Source organism: Cupressus sempervirens, chromosome 8 (assembly GCF_028749045.1).
Source record: "Cupressus sempervirens isolate cs-2001-9-10 chromosome 8, ASM2874904v1, whole genome shotgun sequence".
NCBI lineage: Eukaryota > Viridiplantae > Streptophyta > Pinopsida > Cupressales > Cupressaceae > Cupressus > Cupressus sempervirens.
Window position 1 is genome coordinate 23444888 of NC_143125.1, and position 23535 is coordinate 23468422.

The following is a 23535-nucleotide window of genomic DNA, read 5'->3' on the forward strand; positions in this document are numbered from 1 at the left end:
TATTAAGATTCTCCAAAAAAATATACATTTATATGATCAATCAACAATACCTTTCACAAATACCATCCATCAACTTTCACTGCAACTCACGTTTTCCTCACTTTGAGCATAAACATATTTACTTGTATACTTTAATAATAGATGTTAAAATATACCCAAACGGAAGTAGTTGAAAGTGTTCCATCAGTTGAAAACTAAATTACAATAATAAAAAATCACAATTTCATGGATGAAATGAACAAACCTATCTGTCACTTGATTTGAGGTTCCTCTTTAACATAAAATATGTTTCTTTTTGCTATATATGCCCACTTCAAAGAGTATAAGGTAAGAAATTTTCCTTCTTTAATGAATGCCAATTCCCACGTTTTGCTGTTTGCGAAAAAAATATCCTATCGGGCGTGTAACTCGTGATCCACGATTATGTGGTATATTTTCCATAAAGAAGATGCCCTGAACATAATTGACAATAATTTGAGGGTATTGAAGAATTCTTCGGAAATGAGAAGATTGTGCAGCAAAAAATATGGGAAATTTACTAGACAGACCAGGGTTGTCAGAAGCTTACGTCGAACACCTAGGAATGTTTCCCTGCTTTATCATAGACAACGATCTACCAAGGTAACAAACTTCTTCAGCTCGATGTGTGATTTTTAATATTCGTTCAATTGTATTACGGTCAAATCAGTTGATTCATGAGGGTTTATCAGATGAATCAGTCTTTATGATTTTTTTCTAATGAAATATATAGCATCAATTAGAAAACTTAGATGGAATGAAATTATATTGGGAAAGTTTTAGAGTTAGGTTTCGATTTTTGAAATAGATTGCATAAAGTTTGAAATTGATGTTTTGATTATCCATTATCAGAATCTAAGTAAACTAAAAGACACAAATAATACTTTATTACAAATTTTAGATATTGATCTAATTATTCTTGATTGCATTTCTCAAATACTGAAAACCATGATCATAGAAGTTGGATGGCATAAAGGGGTGAAATTTGGCCTATATTTTTCCTTTCTTGCTATTATTTTAGTTTTTATCAGAGTTATCCTGACCAAATTCAGCTCAATCGTCTTTGATCGACACATGATAGATTGAAAGTTTTTGAAATCTGTGGATTTAGCAGGTCAGAAGTCCAATAATATCCACTTCTCATTTGAAAGAGGTTTCTCAGAATGAAAGCTGCAATTCAATGAAGAATATACCAAATCAGAGTTTACAAGGCATTGATTGGCAAAAGCTGAACAGCTTTCATCCAAATGCGATTATTGAGATTATAACTCGATCAGAGTGGTGCTTACTTTCATCCATTCTCGTATTGCTGGAAGAGGAGAATCTTGAAGTCTGTTCTGCCCACACAATTTGCGTGGCCAAGAAAGTCTTTTACACCATCTTGGTAAAGGTAAAGGTACTCTCTGCTTTCCAAAAATAATAATCTGTTTAATTATTAGAGACTCATAAATGTTATAAAAGAAGTAATGAAGGAAAATTCATTGAGTTTTGGGCCCGTTCTAGAAAAGGGATCAGAATTTAGAATTATGGCAAAAGCTTTTTTATATTAAATTAAGCAATGATATAGAAGAGACTAAGAATACCATTTAAGGTTTTTTTAATTTTGTCATTTTTTATATTAAATATTATAAATCTAGTTTATCACTAGCAATTATATTATAAATAATAATAATTGGAAGACAGAGAGTCACTACTTGAAATCCACTTTAAATACAACCAATTCTAGAAAGATGCTCTTCTTAAAATTGGAACTAGTACAAAACTTTTTGTCATTTTAATAAATAGTGTTAATACAAAATAATACGTTTTACTTATGTTTTTCATCTTTTTAATTATTGTATATTTTCAAATTATGAGTAATTTTTTGTTATAGAAATTAGGGTAAAAATAAATTGTTGAAATGGTCAAAAATCTTTTAGACATAAAATAATTGTAAATTACTTTTTAATATAGCCTACATTAACTTCTATCATGTTGGAATGTTGCTAACTACCTTTTGTACCATCTAACATCTTAGGATTGTTTCTTTATACAGTACTAAAAACTCTATCATAAAGTGAATTGTTATTTGCTAGCATCAATATATAGCATATGTGAAACATGTGGGGCCCATTTTCTCATGTTCTTACGCGGGTCGGGAAGGCACCGGGGAGATTTGAACCCATGACCAAGCCAAAACCAGGCTCTGATACCAATTGTGGGGCCCATTTGCCGTTGCACCAAAAGCCATGACTGTTAGTGAACATGGAACACCACATAACTAACCACCTATGGGCAGGGGAGCGCGTCGCATCACCCAACAAAACAAATGTTCTTATAATTATTCAATAGACCATCTAATGTTATGAAACTATTAGAAGGGTTTGAAGCTTGATCTTCAACATAAGAATCAAATGACTAGACCACTTGACTACATCCTTTTAAAAAGTTATTGGTAAGTTACAGAAAATTTTATATGGAAAAATAAAATATAAATGCAATCAAACATTAAATTGCAAGACCCATAAATTTAGTGAAAGAAGATGGCCTAAGTTACAAATTAAGGGTTTTCTAGGTTGCCAATTTAGGAGGGTTTGAATTGTTGGATAGCTTAAAGATACACAATTAATTTCTTCTAATGCTGATAGATTCCAAGGAAGAGCTTTCATCTTATTTTATGACGGTGAAAATTCAATATTATTTGTTTTCAGGTGGTGGAAACGTGTGAGATCGATTGTGAAAGTCTTCGTACGAAGCTCTACTTCGTTGCTGCTGAAAAATCAGAAGGTACTCATCTGTAAATGGAGACAAGAAATATTGAGCATTTGTAAATAATGTTTTACTTTACATAAGAGATTTTATCTGTGATTTATTGCTATTATAGGTAGCTAGTTCGTATTTATACTCAGCTCAAGCTTTATTCTTCCATATTTTATTTTAATTAAACTGTCATTGTAAAATGATAGAAAACAATATATTATTATACCTATGAACCGCCCTTTATATTAGAGTGAGCCAAGGGAATCCCTCTAGAATGTGAGGGTTACAGGCATAGGTCTGTAACTACCATATTTTAGCTGTCAGCTTATAGACTACAGTAAATGTTTGTTGCTGTTATAAATTCGATGATTAATATTATATTTGTTCTTATACAAAATTTCTTATTCTTATTTTGTAATAATTTTTTAAAATTATTTTAGATAGTTTAAAATTTGAATTTGTTATATTATTTATTATAAGGAAATTCGAAGGAATTTTAGTAGGATTGGGTTACTTTTTAAAAACATATTTATTTGGATGGTTAAAAATAAATTTTGGTAATATAAACATGATAATTACTTAATTATATTTTTAAATAGTAAATAATTTATTAGTTACTATTAACCATTAAGTTTAAAAATATATTTATTTGAAGATTAACATATAAGTATTTTTATATATTATCTAAGGATAAATTTATTTTTTGAAATGAATTCGCTCTACAACTAGCTTACACTAGGAAGTTAACAGAGTTCACAAAAATATTAAGAGTTCAGAGCATAATAATGAAACATAGTTTTTGGTAATTCGTAACCAAACGACTAAAAGATTATGGGAGGAATGTCATAAATTTGGTCTGATGGCATTCTGCCAAGGTAGTCATATTTCAAACTTTTATTTTTCTTTTTGTCTTTCTTCGAATTTCAAGGTGAGATATGTACCATTAAACTTAAGTAATGTTTTTCCTTTGTAGAATGCTTAAATCAACAAATTAAAGATAAACCTCTATCAGTCCCTCCTCTCCTCTATATCTTAATGGTTTTTAAATTAATTTCTTTGAAGGAAATACCAATTTGGACTTAATCTGATTTACCCATTCCTTCTGTCTACTGTGAGATCAAATTTCCTATCTTCCCTATAGAATTAATTAACATTAACATATTGAAAAATATTGGAAATACTCTGGGGGTTTTAAAAGTATATCCAAGAATTTTCTAAGTTCAAGTTCAATTAAGATTTTGATTGATTATCTGATGAACCAAGTCCTCAAACATATTAAGATTATCACAAACAACTAGATATATAATAAATAGCTGCTTCAATTTTCAGAGTTAAGATTAATTCTAAAATTGTATATTTTGATTTAGAAATAACGGAAAAGATTTATTCGGTCGCGCCTAGCAAAATTGTGAAGGAAACCAGTTTTAAATTTTTAGAGCATGGTGGATTTGGTTTTTTCAAACATTCTCAGTCTGTAGAAGAGGGAGAAATTAGTGCTCCTTCTTTGTCTGATTATTTAAATCATCAAAACACTCCTTTTAACAATAGGAAGGCCTTGTTCCATCCCCCTCTCCTTCACTTGAAAACCTAGTCCTGATTCCCCAAATAGGCAAGATCATAATCAGGATGAATTATTAGTCTCTTACAAAAGCACACCACTATTACTATCTCCAAGGATAAAGGATGATAAATTGTATTAATCTCCTAATAATGAAATGGTTGATAAATCTATTTTGAGTAGTAAACTCTAGATTAAAAAACATGGATGATATAGATATATTTATTAAAAATGTAGAAAATAATATGTTAATTTTAAATAATTTATTGAAGGATATAATGATAGTTCACAAAGAGGTCTATGTAGAACTTGTTGTATGGCATCATTTTTGTACCAGAATATCCTTTGGGACTCAATTTGACCCAACGAGATTTATTCCTAGGACTTATGTCTTCCCTCTATTGAAATAAATAATTTGATTGAGGAATTTAGTATGGACCCTCAATTGAGTATTGATTTGGCTAATATTTTTGGATCCCTACAATGACCAAGAATCCGCATTGACATTAATAAAGTTCTAATTAATTAAGCATATTTGGGTGGGTGAAAATGTTCTCAATATAATAAAAAAGAAACTTACCCTAATCAAGCATTCGAGGCAAATATAAGGTGTTTACCCTTGAAGCTCGAATCAAACTCTCCCATTCTTAATTCAAACATCATTTTAAATTCCTTAGAGAAATTAGGCATTACAACTATTATTGGTAGTCTTGATCACACCAAAATAGAAATAAAAATAGAAAAAAAAGGGGAGGAAGCCCCTTTTAAAATTAAGGGAAAAATATGGGAAGTCAAGATTTGCTAGTAACTACTTTCTTTTAGAAAACTCTCATTTTTCATGCCATCTTTAATAATAGAGTCATTGAGGTTAGCTAGCTCTTCCTCAATTGTAGATTTTTCATCAAAAACATTATTGAAATGCTCTTTATTCCAGGTGGTTAAGTTTAACTTTATATGTTTTTATTAAGAAATGAACTTAAACATGGTCGACAATTAGGCCAAGATTACAAATTTGTTCAATGCAAGAAGGGGGAAGTTTCTTTCCATCCTCTAATGAAGATCTCCACATTGAATGTTAGGGGACTAAATTCCCCTAACAAACAAAAGGCTCCTAAAGAGGAGTCTAAAAACTCACAACTCAAATTTAATCCTACTACAAGAGACAAAGTTAAATAAGGATGATTATGAAAAATTTAATAGGAAGATAGGAATTTGGAAAACTACCTAGGTAGAACCCAATGGCACATCTGGGGGTCTAGCTATATTATTAGATCCAAGGAAAATTAATTCAACAAATATTAGCAATGGTAATAATTGGATTTGCATGAAGGTTAGTAGTGTTGATAGGAATTTGACCATTTCGATAGTTAATGTGTATGGGCCTACTATCACAAAGGATAAGGAAAAAGTAAAGAATCAAATTAATAACTTACTCTATCTTGAGCCAAAGGTAACTTTTATTTTAGAAGGAGACTTTAATGCTATTTTAGATTCCTCAGAGAAGAGAGGAGGTAGTAACTTCATTTCACATGCCTAAAAGACATCAGTCATTGGGTACCCTCTAATAGTTTATCTGAAATTTTAACTAAGAATGACACTTTTACTTGGACCAATAGGTGGAAAGATTTTAGCAACATATCCAAAAAGCTTGATAGGTTTTTATTTAAAGTAGACCATTCCTCCTTTAACTATGATTTAGAAGAAGAAATCTTAATCATTCTAGTTCAAATTGTTTGTCAGTCAGGCTTAGCATTTTAGAATCTATTATTTTGTCAAAGAACACATTCAAATTTGTGAATATGCAGCTTGAACACAGGGATATTTATCATCCAATTAAATATTGGTGGGAATAATATATAGTGGAATAATGGTTCCCTCTTTTTGGCCAACTTCAACACTGAAATAGATATTTAAAAAAAAATCTTCACTTTCAAATGTGTATTACTAAAAAACTATAAAGAATTTGAAGATGATGTAAATTAGTGATTTTTAGCATTTTTCTATTTAGTTTCTAACACTATTTTTAAAATTTTTTCCTAAAGTGATTGAAGTCCACTATGTTATCTCCTTCGAGAAGTGGTATATATGAAAAATCAACATTTTAAAAGAGTGATGGTCATTTTGATCAACATAATTTTTTAAAAAAATATGATAATGAAAAAATTATTTCAAGGCTAGAATGGCAACACCAATACCTAGGCGTTTTAGTTGGTTTTGTTCAGTTTCATTAAAAATTGTAGATTATATTCAATGACAAAGTGACGTAAATGATAAATTAGAAATAAGCTGATTTTGATGAATATAATTTGTTTTGTATAAATTGAAATGAAAATTTTCTTATTTTTTTAAAAGGTAACACACATACCTTAGTAGAACATATTTAAATAATAAAGAATTTCTCATTTTCTATTTTTCCCAAAGTTTCAATGAGACTTGTGAGATGGCCAAGTAACCTATATTTAATAAAACTAGAAATAAAACATCACAATAAACACAATGTATAATAAAATTATAGTAAATGGAAAGCTTATTCAGAGTAGAGTAAGGTCATATCACTATAATATTTGGGGTCAAATTGTGACAACAATTTGTGATGGTGGTGTAATTTGTGGTGATTTTCATTTTCTTTTTGCAATTGTCCCTGACACCGTCATGATACTAACATTGGCATCGTAATTGCGATGTCAACATGATTATAAACAAAATAGAGAAACACAACATTAATCATTCCCATTTGATCGATTGTGGAGAGTTCTACATGAAAGATTGTGAAGAGCTGTGAGAAGTTGTGAAAGAGTGTGGAGATCAGTTTGGAGATCTATGATTTCATTGCCTAGGCATACCCTTTCTTTTCATTTTGTTTCCCTTGCTCTATGATTGCATTTCCATGCCATGCCCTTATGATCTTTGTGCTCTTTCTCTACATTCTCCCTACACAAAAGATTATCAGTGAGTATTACTACAATCTTGGTCTACATTATCAGTCTCATTCATCTCAACATTAAATATCTTATATGGCATGTCTTGTGGTTCTTTTTTGTTAATATTAGCAATGGTTTAGGTTTAGGGCTTTGAAACTACATGATGGATTATAGGAAATTTTTTTGATTGGAAAATAATAAGAAGTGTGCAATTTTCACTTTCCATAATACTACCCTAACAGTAATATAGCCACCTTCAAATATAATAGTTCACACCTTTTTGGAAGGGGCATCTATGCAATTATTAAAATTTCTTTGCCATTCTTTGGTAATCAAGGTAGGGCTCCTTGATCTACTTCTAAAGATTTTGAATTTTAATTATGCAAATAAAAAAATTTCATGTGCTTGTAAATATTGAATTGCAAAAATATTTTTGCTGATATATGATCAGTTTAGAGTAAATTTTTATTTCTTTTCTTGCTTACATTTACTCTATATTTGCTTGTGTAAAAGGGTGTGAATCTTGTGTTAGATACTGTCTGCAACTATATGTGCCACTCATAATTTTCACAATGATATTTTCTAGTTTGAATATTTACATGGCTTAATCATGTTTGTAATTTTGAGACTTGGCACCCAAAACATTTGAAGCAAAATTTTATGGACAAATTTGCATATCTTTTCATAATGCCCAATCTCCTATCTTTATATTAAGACTTGAGTTTCCACTACCTTTATAAAATTTTCCAGCCCAATCCCTATCATGTTTATCCTTGCTAAATGGACTTTACCATTAGCTCAGATGCTCAATTATTAAAACAAAGCATGTTAAATTTCATATTTATATATGCTAAAATAAAAGATTAGATATCATGGAAGTTAATAACCATAACTTGTGCAAGAGGATAAAATGGTTGTGGTTGTTTGGAAATAGATTTGTGAAATGTGACATTGGAAATAAATATGAAATTAGGATTTATCAATTTCTGCACTCTACTAACAATTCAATTAAATCTGTGATTCATGTGATGCCCCCTCTGATAGTGCATAGATCATAGTTTAGACACTGATGTACATTAACCTGTAATCAAAATATACGAGAACAAGATATTTGGAATGCATATTCCTATAGAATAGAATAAATTAAATCTTGTAGAGAAAATATTTTACGTTTACAATCGCTATTTACAAATCCCCTTTTATTTACTTATAGTGTAGTGAGAATAAAATTTGGACTTGATAAAGATAGGATAGAACAATGCATTTCTTAAAACTTTTTTTAAATTTCCCACCACAGTATTTAATATAATTTTGAAATATTCAACGCATCATGAAGGAGAATAAGTGCTTCAAATGTATTTTTAAGGTTCTTATTACATCTTAGCACAATAGAAAAAGTGATCCAGCTGCATACATATTCCAAAATCCAAATAATAAAACAATAAAACTCACTACCCCCATGCTAAGTGACTTACCTCAGGATCCTGCATTAAAATAGGTAGAGTTTGGAAGAAATTTTATAAAAATATATCATAGAAGATATTTTTAGAAAGAAACAAGCCATAAGCCAGTTAAATTGGTCTATTTGTTGATTAGTTGGGTTGATTAAAAATTCTTGTAGAACTATCATCAAATTAGGTACAATAAAATGAACAATCAGTTGTTCCCATCTAGCAGAATCAAATACCATTTTCCAAGGTGATAAAATTTCATATGTATATGCATTAATTGAAATCCAAGCATGAAGTGCATTCACCAACTTATAATGAATGGTTGGATATAAAGGCTCCATACACTGGCCCAAAAATGGAAGCCAAGGATGTAACCATGCATGTATTGGCACACTCTCCTTTTGAGAATCCCAAGTATCTAATGCTACTGTTAATTTGGGCATCACTATATGATCCAGAATGTTATGAAGTACTGAAGCTGGTAGTAACTTCTCCCATGTCTTCAAAAAATGTAGCATAGGTTTAGGGTCCCTTGGCTCCTAGGAATTTGTAGCAGCTATTCTAACTAGTGGAAGAATAACTTCGATGAAGAGTTGAGTGTAAGGAGTTGAAGAAGCAAGTTTTGCTTCTATGTAAATGCCATAATAACGAGGCTCATTCCCTTGTAGAAGGCTCTTCCACAATGACATTACCTCTTAACCATGCAAAGGATGTTGAAGTGGTTCCCAACCTTGAAACACTCTTATATGCAATACATGAAAAATTGCACAACTTGTAGTCATCCCGATATTTGGATTGTAAATTCTCAAAGAAACTTGCAAGTGATTCCAATGTCATAGTACCTACCATAACACTTTTTTGGATTCTATCTAGTGCTCCCATAATATCCTCTACGTTGTCTAGCTATTGTTTTAGTCATGCAGTCTCTTTCTAAAGCCACACCTTCTCCTTCTAGTATATTGCCATAGACTCTCTCTCGTGCCTAAATTTTTTATCGAACTTCTAAATATTTGCCTCTACCATATCTAAAATCAACTTCACATTGTGTTGTAAATCTGGCATAGGTGTTTGATCCTCAATAGATTTCATTTCTATTTTCATAATTTAAGTAAATAGGGAAAATAATGTGTATGGCTTGTGATCATTTGGATCATTTGGGTTTGTTTTGAGATATGCCACTTGTATAGACTCTAGTATCAAATTTAATAAAGAAAATTAGCTGAATTTATTTTGAGATATGTCACTTCAACTTTAGTATATATTTTAATAGAAAAAGATAATTGGTTAATGGAAAGGAAAATCAATTAAAAAAACTTAATGATAAGTAACATTATTTTAATAGAAGTAGTAATGTGAAATCTTTACTTATAGATTTTAGTATGCTTTATATAGAATAAAATCCTCGTGTAATGGGTAGGAAAATTAATAAGTTATTTCATATAAATATAAATAGAAATAGAAATGATCTATTGTTTTATAATAATAATCAATTCATATTATATATGTGAGCACATGTTAATATGTATATATGTGTGTGTGTGTGTGTGTGTGTGTGTGTGTACATTTCTTATATTCATTTACTTATTGGCCCACAATCTTCTATGATTTTTAATCGAAGATAGCCACAAAGGCACATCATTGAGAATCTTCCATCCATCTAAAGGTTAAAAAAAAGAAAAAAGAGAAAAAACATAAAAAAATGTCATGAAAGACTCTCTCAAGTGGAAATGGAGATTAAAAGTCAAGTGTAAGTTCTAAAATCTCTTGTACCAGCTACTATTCTGGAAGATTTAAATGGAGTTCACAAAGATCCAAATTTAGACAAGAGTAGACCTACTTGCATAACTTGATTTGGTGAGAGGGGAATGTGGATATTAATGTGGGCTTAGTGATTGAATTATAGAGAAAAAGAATTGAATAGAATAGTACTCACATAGTCCTACCAAGGGAGGCAAATTTAAAAGCTTTGCATAGCTTATGACTTGCATCAATCATGGTAGATAAATACATTTAGCATACTAAAATTGAGCAACACAAGCACACTAAGACACTCACACAAAGAACTTCTGACAGAAAAATCTTCGATGATTCTATGAATGATTTGCACATTGAAAATCTCCACACACTTTTCATATAACAATAGAATCGAATAAGACCTTCCTCAAGAATACAAGAAGGAATCAAATAGTTTATTTTTTGAAATGATGAAATGTGCAAGGGGATATGAATGGGAGAAAGATAGTCCAAATAAATAATCAATATGAAATGGGAGTTGTCTTGATGCAGTAGATTGAGATATAAATGGAGCATATTTATAGGGGTGAGATGGGATCATTGGGTGAGAAATGTGAAGAAGAAGAAATAATAAAATACATAATGCTTTGTGTTTGATCATACTCTATGATCAAGAAGAAAGAGATTAAGAAGAAGAAAAACAAAAAATGATAATTTTTTTAGTTATCATTTATTTGCAGACAACATATATAGTGTTTATGCAAAATATATTCCATCTTTATATCAAGTTTTCCAACTTACTAATTGAGATTCACAAAAATAGCATATATTTACAACAAAATTACTCAAATAATACTGTATGGTCAAATTGTATTTATATGTCAGGTGTCTTGTAGCTAGTAGGCACATTTTAATGATGTTCACTGAAGAAACACATGGTGGTTTTAATGCAGTTTAGTGAAGAAATACCTTCAATAATTCTACCATCTTCAAAACTATATGTGCAGATATAAACATTAAGTACAACATGTCCAATATTTTTGCAGATATAAACATTAATTACACCAATTTTTTCTTTCAAAACCATATGTGTAATATTTTTGCAGCTATACACATTAATTATACCAAAATTTTCTTTCAAAACCATATGTGTAGTTATAAACATAAGTACAACATGTCCAATATCTTTGCAGATACACACATTAATTACACCAAAATTTTCTCTCAAAACCATATGTGTAGATATAAACATTAAGTACAATATGTTTAATATTTTTGTAGATATACACATTAATTACACCAAATTTTTCTTTCCAAACCATATTTGTAGATATAAATATTAAGTACAAACAAATCACTAAGGCTACAAGAATAAGTTATTCATGTGAAGAAGGATCATGTTAGATAATACAAGGAACTTGATCAAAATAGGGAGACAATTGCTAGATTGTTGTCTAAATTTCAAAGAGAAGGTGATGATAAATGTTATTGTCCTTGCAAGAGTTGTAACGGAAAAAAGACAAGAAGAATAAAAATCAAAACAACTAAGAGACATTGTAGGGAGAATGGTCACATTGAAGGGGAGTTTGATTATTATTCATTCGTAAGTTGTTTTTTACATTGTTTTCACAATTAATATACATATGAATCATGGAATTAGGGTTTGATTATCATCATTTTTATATAGGTTGATCCCCCTAGGGTGGTACATGATATGGACCACCACATCTTAGAGGAACATGAAGGTGTGAATATGGAGGAACATGGAGGTGTGAGTATTAAAGGAGAAGATCATCCCATGAAAGATGACAGTCATCCACCAGAAAACACATTTGAAGATGATGGTACGAATGCATTGATCCATGACACATTTGGTACTGGTGTTGTTGCTGCTATTGCTAATGATGAGGATGACATTGAGGCTGTCTGTGATATACTTCTACTTGAGAACTCAAACATGACCCTTTACAAAGGATCCTAATAAACTCTTCTCTTTTTTGTATTGTTGTTGTTGAATTTCAAGGTTATGAATGGTTTATCTAACATAAAAATGTCACATATGATAAGGTTTTTCATATACGTTATTATAGTCTATAAAAGTTGAAACATGTACTATTAAGATTTTTTATACTAACAACTTATATTTTTTGCTATAGATTAATAGGTGACTATTTGTTACAACCATCAAATGTTCTCTCTCGCTTGTATTGAGAATTATGAGCCACTATGAAACATATTGGAATGGAGTATCAAGCAATAGATGCTTGTTATGAAGATCATGCAATTTATCATAAAGAACATGACAATACAAATTCCCCAAATGTAATATGAGCATATGTCGAGATGATCAAGTGATAAAAAGGGTGCCTCACAAGGTTCTTTGTTATATTCCCATTATTCCATGTCTTAAATGATTATTTAGGTGCAGTAGCTTGGCGCAATTTATGAATTACCATGCACACAATAGAAGTTGAGATGACATTAGTCGAATGCCTGTGAATGGTTCAAAATTTATGAAAATAGAGAAAAAGTGGCCACACTTTAAAGAAGAACCTTGAAATTTCAAGCTTTCTCTAGTAACTAATGGTGTCAATCCATTTGGAGAGATGAGATCTGTTTACTTGGTGTGGCCTATTTTTGTTATCCACAATAACATTCTTGCATGGATGCCAATAAAGAGGGAGCACATTATGTTGGCAATGATTATTCTAGGTATTTTATTATTTTATTGTTATCTACATGTAATTATAAGTCTTTGAGTGAAATGACCACAATAATTATCTGATGTTGTTCATTCAACTAGGCAAGTACCAAGTGAAAGATATGAATGTATATATTGCACCTCTTATCGACAAGTTGCTAATGTTATGGAATGGTTTCACTATATATGATATCTCTCAACCAATTGGACAAAATAAATTCAATTCCATGCAATGCTTGTGTGGACAATTCATGATGCCCCAGGGTTGACACATTTATGTGGTATGTTATGCTAAAATCTAGTTGTACATGATAATACTAATTCCAAAAATGAACATATTTAATCCAATTCTATCGTTATCTTGTAGGTCTTCAAACAAAGGGAAAATTTTCATGTCCAATGTGTGGTCCAAAGATGAAATCTCGTCATTCCAAAAGTTTATGAAAGTAGGAGTTTGATGAGTATAGGTACTTCCTCGATAGAAATCATAAGTATTGAAGTGCCAAAAAAATCTTTTCAATGGGAAAGAAGATACTACATCAAAGCCACGAAGAATGACACCTCACCTATGGTAGTTGGAATATAATAGAATTCAAGGTACTATCGCCCCACCTTATGCTTTATGTTTGGAAATTATATATTTTAACTATGTTTTGTTGGAAAATAATGTAATTGATGATCATGAAGGTCATCAAGGCATTACTAACCACCTTCCAAAGGGACTAAAATATTATCCCAGAGAATTTAGTAGGTTTTCCTACTACGAGCAGCTACAAATTGTGCATTTTTTTGATACTCTGATAATTGGAAAGAATGTAATAGAGATACTGTGGAAAATATTGGATGGAAGGCATGACAAAGAAAAACTTGCCAAAATTTGTAGTGACATTCATGATTCCAATAATACAATGAAAAATATCATTGAATCAAATAGAAATGGAGACTGGATTAATGCAAGTGTCTTTCCTTGGTTATTAACAAAGAAAAAAAGTAATGCCATAAAAGAAGTCATACAAAAAACTTGATTTCCTATAGGATTTTCTAGTATTATAATCAATCTCATATAAAAGAAAAGTGAATTTCAGCCAGGCCTAAAAACACATGATTGACATACCTTCATCAAGGCAAGTCATGGTCTTTTGTATTTACAATATATTTGTGAAATTGCATTCAATTTTCATAGTATTACATTAGAAAAGATTGAAATGATCAATTGACAATTATTGCAATGTGCTTTACCCTTATCACTCCTAGACAAGTTCAACAATAATATCAAAAAAGTGATAGATAATAATGGAAAATACATGAGGTAAGCAGTGATGTTTGTTCAATATATCAAACAAGTCATATATTGTAAAGTTTTGTATTTATGCATTTTTGTATACTGAATCCCTTGTAGGTGGTTGTCATATAAAGAAATCCATAAAAAAGATATAAAATATTGAAATAAAAGAATTCTTCTACTAATGTGTGAAATGCAAAATTTTTTACCTTCAACTTTTTTCAATGCACAAGAACACTACCTCATTCACCAAGTTAAGGAGATTGAATTGTGTGGACATGTACAACCTAGGTTAATGTGAATGGTTCACAGACACTTGAAATTTTTGAAGGGTTTGGTTTGACAAAGAGCATGTCCTGAGGGTTATATGGTTGAGGGATGCATGGTATACTAGATGATGGTGTATGTTACTTAATATCTTCTTAATCTTGCAACAAAGACCCATATATATTTCATTTGGGATCTTGAGTCTATTAAAAAATTTGAAGGTGAGTACTTGGTGGGGAACGATAGATTTATGAAAGTGAAAGGTAATAAATTATGAGGTGTTATTGTAGTTGATTAATTCTTAATCTTCAAAATAATTTTTTTGTAAGTCATCTATTTACTTTTGTATAGTTGCTAAAGAGAGGGATGGAATACATTTTTTTATCACAAACAATCAAGATTGCATGACGGTATGGATTGAACGATGTCAACACTCTGGTCATATAATAAAATGGGAAACTATGTCTTCATTGGTTATACAAGATCATTATAATGGAGATCCCAATGTTACACAAAAGGAAATAGATTTAGCATATGTTTTAAGAGATGTCCAAGTACTTTTAAGTTTGTTAATGAACCGTATGTTTTTGAACTTGTGATGCAATAATTTATACATGTTTGAAATTATTGTAGGTGAAACACCACAAGACTATGTTATATAATGGTTATAAATTTTGCATAAAATATTTTGATGACATAAAGAGAACTTGTGATCTGCTGGGATAAGTGTAGTCTTCCAGGTGACCAATATTTCATCTAGAAATGACTTACATCCTTGAGAATTTCAAAATCAATACTATGGCATTTTGGTTGATATACTTGACTGTGACTTTAGTTCCTTCAAATTAGTTCTCTTTATCTAAAAATGGTTAAAACGAAAACTCAATCAAAATTATCCTAATAGAACTACTATTGAGCATGAGAATAGATTTCCAATGATTAATACAAGGTTATTTGAGCCAGTTGGGGATGGGACACATGTTCTTCCAAGCCAATGTGAGTAGATATTTTACTCAAAGGTTCCATATAAACCAGGTTTGTCATTTTTTTTTAGACATGATCCAAAAGGAAGGTTGATAAAGTATAATGTGATGGAAGAAGAAGATACCAAGGAAGAGGAAGAAGTGGATAACGATTGAGAGTTAGTCAATGATGCTCTTGATGCAAATGATGTTGCTATTGATCACGATGATGATGCTTCTACTAATCATGATGATGATGATGATGATGATGATGATGATGATGATGACGATGATAACACCCATGATAGTGGTGGTGACGATGTTGAAAATGACGATGATCCTGATGATGAGATGGATGAATAATAATATCAATGATGGGGTGGCTTGATTAGCTAACATTGAAGGGGGGGTTCAATTATCAATGACAAGAATGAAATGTATAATTATGTCATCAATGCCTATGCTATTCTTGATATTGAGTTCTTGATAGTTCAATGATTAATTTGATTAACTTGTCATGTACCATTTACTATTTATAATTCAAATGTATATGTATCATGAATTTTTTAGCTAACATAAGACAATTGATTTACATATCCAAAAACCTAAAGCCATTTCATGAGAATCCCACATAGCCTCATGGATCATCAAGTATAAGTCAATACACCCCATATAGATTAATGTCTTTTACCATTTTAAAAATATCTCTCATTGCCACCTATCTCTCTTATTTCGTGGAGTGCAGGCACTAGTGAATAGGTATTTGTAAGATTTGTCTTCCTCAAGTGAGGAAAATGTAGGAATGGAAGAAGAAAGTGACACATTTAGTATGTATAAATCAAGGAGATCGACTCAAGGTCAAAATATCAAAAATAAATTCAATAAGCACGTGAAATTTTTCCTTTCTCAAGGGGGGTCATGTTCTTGTGATTATGAGAGTGAAGGTGACTTTGATGTGCCCTTTAGGTACAAACATCTACAGAAACACTGGGTCCCTGATGAACTTCCTCCAATAAAAACTATTTTTTGTATTGGAGAGAGAATATATCACATAGCATCATCCTCATTACATGGTTTGGCTCTATTTTCCATGGTTGACATAAAGGTCTCTTACAACAAGGTTGTTGAATTGATGGTGTATGTCTGACCTTGCTATGATTATAGTAGTTGGATGTAGATTGTTAGATATATATATAAAATATGTATGTGTAGCACCCATGACAAATTATATACAACAATAATTTAGTGAGAAAAGTAAAATAGTAGCTATATACATTGATGGAAGGGCAAAAGGATTAGGAAATATTGTAGGTTTTATAAAAGGTACATGACCTAAATCAACTAAGCAGCAACCCAATTGCATATTTGAGGTACATAAGAGAAATCATGTATTTGTATGTGCGATAAAATTAATACATGGAGGTAAAGAGCTTCTTATTGATTACAATTTGAATCACATAGATTAAAATAGAGTCACTATCATGGGCAAGGTAGTACGTACTACACATATTTAAAATCAACTTCAATCAATAAATCCAACACACAATTAAATTTTTATATATTTTTTGCTAACTTAGAATAATAACATGTGTTTTAACATGTCTCAATGATATTTTTTGAAATACAGGGCTATAGTATTTATCAACAGCCATATGATACACATGATGATGATGGTTCTCACGAGACTTCTTTCTAATAGGTAAAACTCATTGTTGTTGTAAAAATTAGATACAAGAAATATGCTAATGTATTTTTTTATTATGTTTTATTCTTCACTACTATTTTGGATTGATTTTAAATATAGCGCTAATAATATTGTTCTCACAAATGAGTGCTAATCATGAAAAGGGAAAGGAAAAAGTAGTCCACGAGGAGCCGCATGATGAGAATGATGAATTCATGATTGATTTTACCTTAGCCATTGGTCCTATGGTTGTAGTGCAGAAAGTGATTTGTGATTTAACAAGAATGTTAAAGAAATTTGCATGAATTTGACCTTAGACTACTAAAATATAATAGAGGGAGGATGAGTTGATGTACCTAGTTGAGACATATATAGTAAGTATTAATGTAGTTTTTAATTATAACAAAAGTTCAATAATGGTTTTTATAGTATACTCTTTTATTTACGTCATTAAATAGAATGCATATGTGTTATTTTTATAGAGGATGTTGAAGAGGTTCAAGGGTGATGCCTCAGAAGATGATACTTCAGATGGTTCAAGTACATCGCATGTTCTATCCTACACTTGAGTTTTTATCGAACAATTTTTTTAATAGCTCTAACAATATTGTTTCATTATTCACTAACAATCTCATTTTTCATCTTCTACCATTGGTCCTATGTTCACTACACCACCTACTACAAGGAACATAATCTAATAGGTAATGTTGACTACAAATTTGACAACACATAGCATGGCCACATATGTGATGGCAGAACCTATTGGTAAGTAGATTCCTCTTTTTCTCTCTCATTTTTCATGTGTTTATTTCACTTGAACTATTATTTCTTGGGAGACAATTTTTAATATTAGATTCATTTTATGTAGGAGGTGATGAGAACATTCTTGGGGATACTCGTGTTAGATGTACATGAACGCTAATGAATTATGATCAATTGCTCATGAGCAATGAAGATGGTCTTCCCCTGAGAGTAGCCCAACTTTCAAGTATGTTAAATATTGATCCCTTCTTTTACTATACAATCATATACTTATAATCAAATGCACTAAACTCCCATATAGCCCCTTGTAATAACTACTAATTTCCCATTATTATTTTCCATGGAATAATCTATTTTATGGCAAACATAATGATGAATGTTTGTGTATATTTGGGATGACCATATGCATAGGGTATCATATTTTGATTTCATTGGTAGATCATGTTTCTTTTGATCAATTTCTTCAAGTAAATTAAAAGGGAGCTTCAATTCATTTATGAATCTAACAATTTTTCCCCTTTTCTTAAAAGGTGGAATTTGCAAACTAAAGAGTTAAGGATAAACTCATTGATGCCATGACAACACATTTTGGACCCAACATCTTTCAAATACTTAGGCTCCTTTAGAAAGTGGGCCAAGCTTTGAAGTATATTAGGTATAACTATAGGAACCAAATGAAAATAACCCTTGTTATGAGCAACCCCCTATGTTCCTATTACTGAGTGGGAGAATCTTAAAAAGGATGTCACTAAGAAAAAAACAATACATGATGGAGAAATAGTACCACCCAAGGAAAGAAAGTATGTCATAATATTAAGAATGAAATTATGTACTAATTACTCTTAATACTTATTCTATCTAACATATTTCAAACTTCACATGGGTTCCCTAACACATCAAAGACAACCGAAGCAAGAAAACAAAAGCACGAGAAGCACAAGCTCGACTTTAGTGGATATTCAAAACTTGTTGCATGAATTGTAAGTATAAGTAAATGAAAAATTATATGAAAATATTTATAAATTGTAAAAAAATTGGCTTTGATGAAATTGATTACAAAAAAAATTCATGATACCAAGAAAAAATGTAGGCCACAGAGTTAAAAAAACCTTCTGAAGAGGACAAGCAATTAGCCTGCAGATAAGGCTATACAATCATGGCTAGACGATTCTAAGCAATATGTGTGTAAGGTTCTTCTACTAGATGTATTGATGAGGTAAATAAGTCAATTTATTTTTATTTAAAATTGAATACTTTAGCAATTACTGTATTTGATATTAAGTTCGAAAAATACAAGTTGTTATATTTGTATTAAAATGAATGATTGACATTTCTTAGTATTTATCTTGTATTTATATGTATATATTGTTGATAAATGCACTAATTATTTACATTGGATTGCTGCTTGCCAATCTTGATACACTAGTCGAGCACCATGGAGGCATCAATTCAAATGTGGATTGTAGTACTGAAGGTATATATTTTCTATTCAATTTTTTATTTCTGAATTATTAATACAAATAAACATTTTAAATTGAATTTAGTGAAGTAATAAAAATTTAACTATAATATGAGTTGGGATAAGAAAACATCTTGTATTGCAGTTGCAGGGGATGTAGAGGTTGTTCCTGATGAGTGTGTTGAGGTTCAAGCTGGTGGGCAAGCTATGTGGTTGGACAAGATAAAGAGCACTACAATGTTCTTTAAAATCTTTAAAGTATCAATTTTTTAAAATTTAAACCTTATATTTTTTATTTCAAAGGACCCACCTTTTCAAAGGACAATGAGATTATGTCCATGAGTGAGAAGAAATATTGATGATGACATAGATATGCCTCTGCAACAATATAGAGAAGGACAAAAAAAAAATGATTCATGTGGACTTATGTATTATTTATGCAACTTATTTGATGATGACTAATGTTTATGTGCAACTATTTAATTTATGTTCTATTGATTGTTCATGTGAATGTTCTAATGTTAATGTGAATTTTTTAATGAAACTTATGTGTTAATGAATGTTATCATGTGATAATTCATGAATGTTACATTTCATTAATTGAATGAATAAATTTTAGATGTTAATGGGGAATTTAGATGTTTCATGGGGGGGAGAAGGGGGCAAATGAGTTTCCACCTTCACATGGTTGGTCATGATTAGTAGATAATATTAAACTATTCTCAAAATCAAGTGAAGCTCAACATTAATGTACAAATAACTGTGTGAATCTCATGGTTTTAGGCAATGTAGAAGGAGCCCATAGTTCAATATGAAATCTCAATTCATATCCATATGATATTAGGTGGAGCTGAAAAAATGTAACATGTTTGTATTTTTGTTATAGGTCTTTAATTAGGTATTTTAAGTTATAGACCATCACAAACATTCTAACATTCATGATGGTCTATAATTTTAAAATGTTCATAGACCTATTAAATAAATGTAAACATGATGGGTCTTTTTAGCTCCACCTACTATCCATACATATAGAACATAGTTTCATGTGCATTCTTGATTCAAAGTGGCATTCAAAGTAGGGTGGGCACTTGCAACTTGGTAGATGATTCCTCTATGGGGAAGATGGGACTATTGGTTGAACCCTGTAGCTTGGACACTCTATAACCTTTTGTCTTTGCAATATAGAGATTTGGAGACTGTCGAAAATGATTGAGTAATATTTTTAAAGAGGGAGACTAATATATATGTTTCAATCATTGTTTTTTCATTGATGTCAAACCTACTATTTGTTGGTAAGACAACTGATTATATGATTTAAGTACTATTGAACCTATTTGATTGATGAAGAGGATTTGATCAAAAGATGTAACAATAGCACCTATAGGAAAAGTTGAGTTATGATTATGTAAAGGAGTACAAGAATCAGTTTAGATAGTGATAACATGATGCATTCATAATCTACTTAAGGTTACAAAGGCTGACTACACTAAAAAAGTTTAGAAGAACAAGTTACACAAAGTTTGTTTGCCAAGATTGACTAAGTGGATACTAGGTGCCAAAAAAAGCCAATGCAACCTAATAAGAAAATTAGTTGGAGTTGAGTAAAAGAAAAATCTAGTGGATGTTGATCAAGATAGTTGATGCCAAGCACCAGTACACTTTAGTTGATGCCAAGTGATTTTATAGTGGATGTTGAGTAACACAACATGTGCCAAGCTACTACATTATTTTAAAGATCTTGTGTTCAATGAATTTGAGCCAATAAGTTTGTTTTCTTGATTTGTATGAACCAAGTGAAAGATAAGGATGATGAGTTGGTGTCCCAAAATTCAAGGTAAACCAAATTTTAGGCAAATTCAAAGAGGATAAAAGGAGAAGTTTCTAGAACAGATATGGAATATGGGGTGGATACATTGTAACCTACCTATCCCTAAGTTTGAAGATGGAGAATGAGCAACAAAAGATTTTAATTTCTTATTTATAGGGATGCTTGGTCATGAAGAAAAGGTTTTCATGTGTGAGAACCTGAGGAAGATTAGGATTTAAGGGTTTTTCTTCATCAAGTGACCTAGAGAAGAGTCTGCATTGGCATGATAAGAAAGAAAGCTTAAGAGTATGAGTTCTTGAAGGGTTAACAAGCTATTAGAGCTACAAAGAGTGAAGGAAAAGTAGAATGGAGGACTAAATTAGAGATCTATAATCTGCAAATGAAGTTGTAAGTTATAATCAGATCAAGCCTTACTGTTACTCTCTAACAACTGTATCAGTCTTGGATAAATCCTTAGTATTAAGGTTGACCTAATAGTCATTTGTAAATCCTTTAACCAGGTGACATTCCAAGTGAATGGTAAAATGTCCTCTAACAAGGCTCACTCCTAATAGAGTGATTGAAATCCTTTAATAGGGTTAAATTTAACAATGTGTATTGTAACCTTTAACAGGGTTGGCTTTTCATAAGGCATCACTTTAGAAGAGTGAAAAAGAGTAGCATGTTATTGGTGGTTTTTCCCAAATTGGGTTTCCATGTAAATTATTGTGTCAAATGTGTTGGTGAATCTTTTATGTTTCATGTTTACATTTTTGCAAGTTGATTTGAGAGTAACCTACAAGTTTATAAGTGATTGTATAATATTATGGATGCATACATGATGGTAAATATTTTATGGGTTCACTAAGATGTAAAAAGTTTTATTTATACATCTAGACCTTGGATAACTAATTCACCCTCCCCCCCTCTTAGTTATTCTAAAGAATTACAACAATTGATATCAGATCCATCTGCTTAAGATGACTAGTTTGAAGGTACTAGAAGCACAAAGATCAAGATGTCAAAAAGAGATGTACCCAAGCTGAATAGAGATAACTTTTCTAGATGGTAAAGTTTAATGAAGCTACACCTTGGAAGAATTAGAGATCATGCACAATCTACCATTACTACTAAGCATGTTGGTCTTGCTAGAGCACTAACTATTGAAGATATGAAATGGAAGAAAGAACACAACCAAACAATGTTGGAGATTGCCTCTTCCCTTAGCTATGCCAAATTTGATGATATCAAAGGCTATAACACTGCAAATAAAATGTGGGATGCCTTACATACCATCTATGGAGGAGACACTAATGTTCAAAGAGCCAAAGCTAAAAGTCTCAAAGGTAAGTTTGATGATATAAGAATGGAAGAAGGTGAGAATATTGCTCAATATGTTGCAAGGATAAAAGAAGTTGTTAATGCAATAAGAGGAGCTACTAGTCATATTGATGATAATACTATGCTAAGAAAATTTTTCAGAACACTACTACCAATATATGCTATTAGAGTTTATGCAATTCAAGAACAGAGATGTATACTAGGAAATATTCTAACCCTTGAAGATCTGGTAGGTAGGCTCAATACTTTTGAGCTATCTAACTTTGATAATTGCAAACCTGAGACACTTGAATCTACTTTCAAAGATAAGTTGTTATTGAAGGATTCTAATGAAAAACAATAGAAGAAGAAGAAGAGAAAGATAAAATATGTGTCTAGTGATAGTGATATAGATGATGAAGATGTTGAACAACTTGAAGCACTACTGGCAAAAATATTTCATAGAGGAAAAGCCAAGTTCAAAGGTAAGTTACCTATCATTTATTTCAATTGTGATGAGGTTGGTCATGATGCTACTACGTGTCCACAAAAGAAGAACTATAAAGGTGGTGACAAGTAAAAAAGTAGAAGATATGATGAAAAAAAGGACTACAAAGAAAAAGGAAATAAGCCATCTTACATTGCTAAAGAGAAACAAGACATGAATCTAATGAACATGATGATGAAGTGGTGTATGTTGCAATGATAGAAAAATTTGATGAAGATGAGCCAAGTACACTTGTGACTTGTGCGAACAAAAATGATAAATGGATCCTTGACAGTGGGTATTCACATCACATGACTAGAGACAAAAGTAAGCTCATTACCTTAAATTTTTATGGAGGAAATAGTGTAAGATTTGGTAATGAT

At 31.0% G+C, this 23535-nt stretch overlaps 1 protein-coding gene across 2 annotated transcripts; it reads left to right on the forward strand.

Annotated features, from left to right (window-relative positions):
• Positions 1-433: 433 nt before the first annotated feature.
• On the forward strand, positions 434-12209 carry LOC149541384 (uncharacterized). Of its 2 annotated transcripts, XM_089796049.1 has the most exons (4): positions 434-621; positions 1133-1408; positions 2709-2784; positions 12109-12209. In XM_089796049.1, the coding sequence occupies exons 1-4, from the start codon at positions 502-504 to the stop codon at positions 12111-12113; spliced, it is 477 nt and encodes a 158-aa protein (XP_089652175.1). In that variant the 5' UTR covers positions 434-501; the 3' UTR covers positions 12114-12209. The 2 variants fall into 2 exon arrangements, with proteins under 2 accessions (XP_089652175.1, XP_089652174.1); XM_089796048.1 differs by lacking the exon at positions 12109-12209 and having other exon boundaries at positions 2709-3154.
• Positions 12210-23535: the final 11326 nt, after the last annotated feature.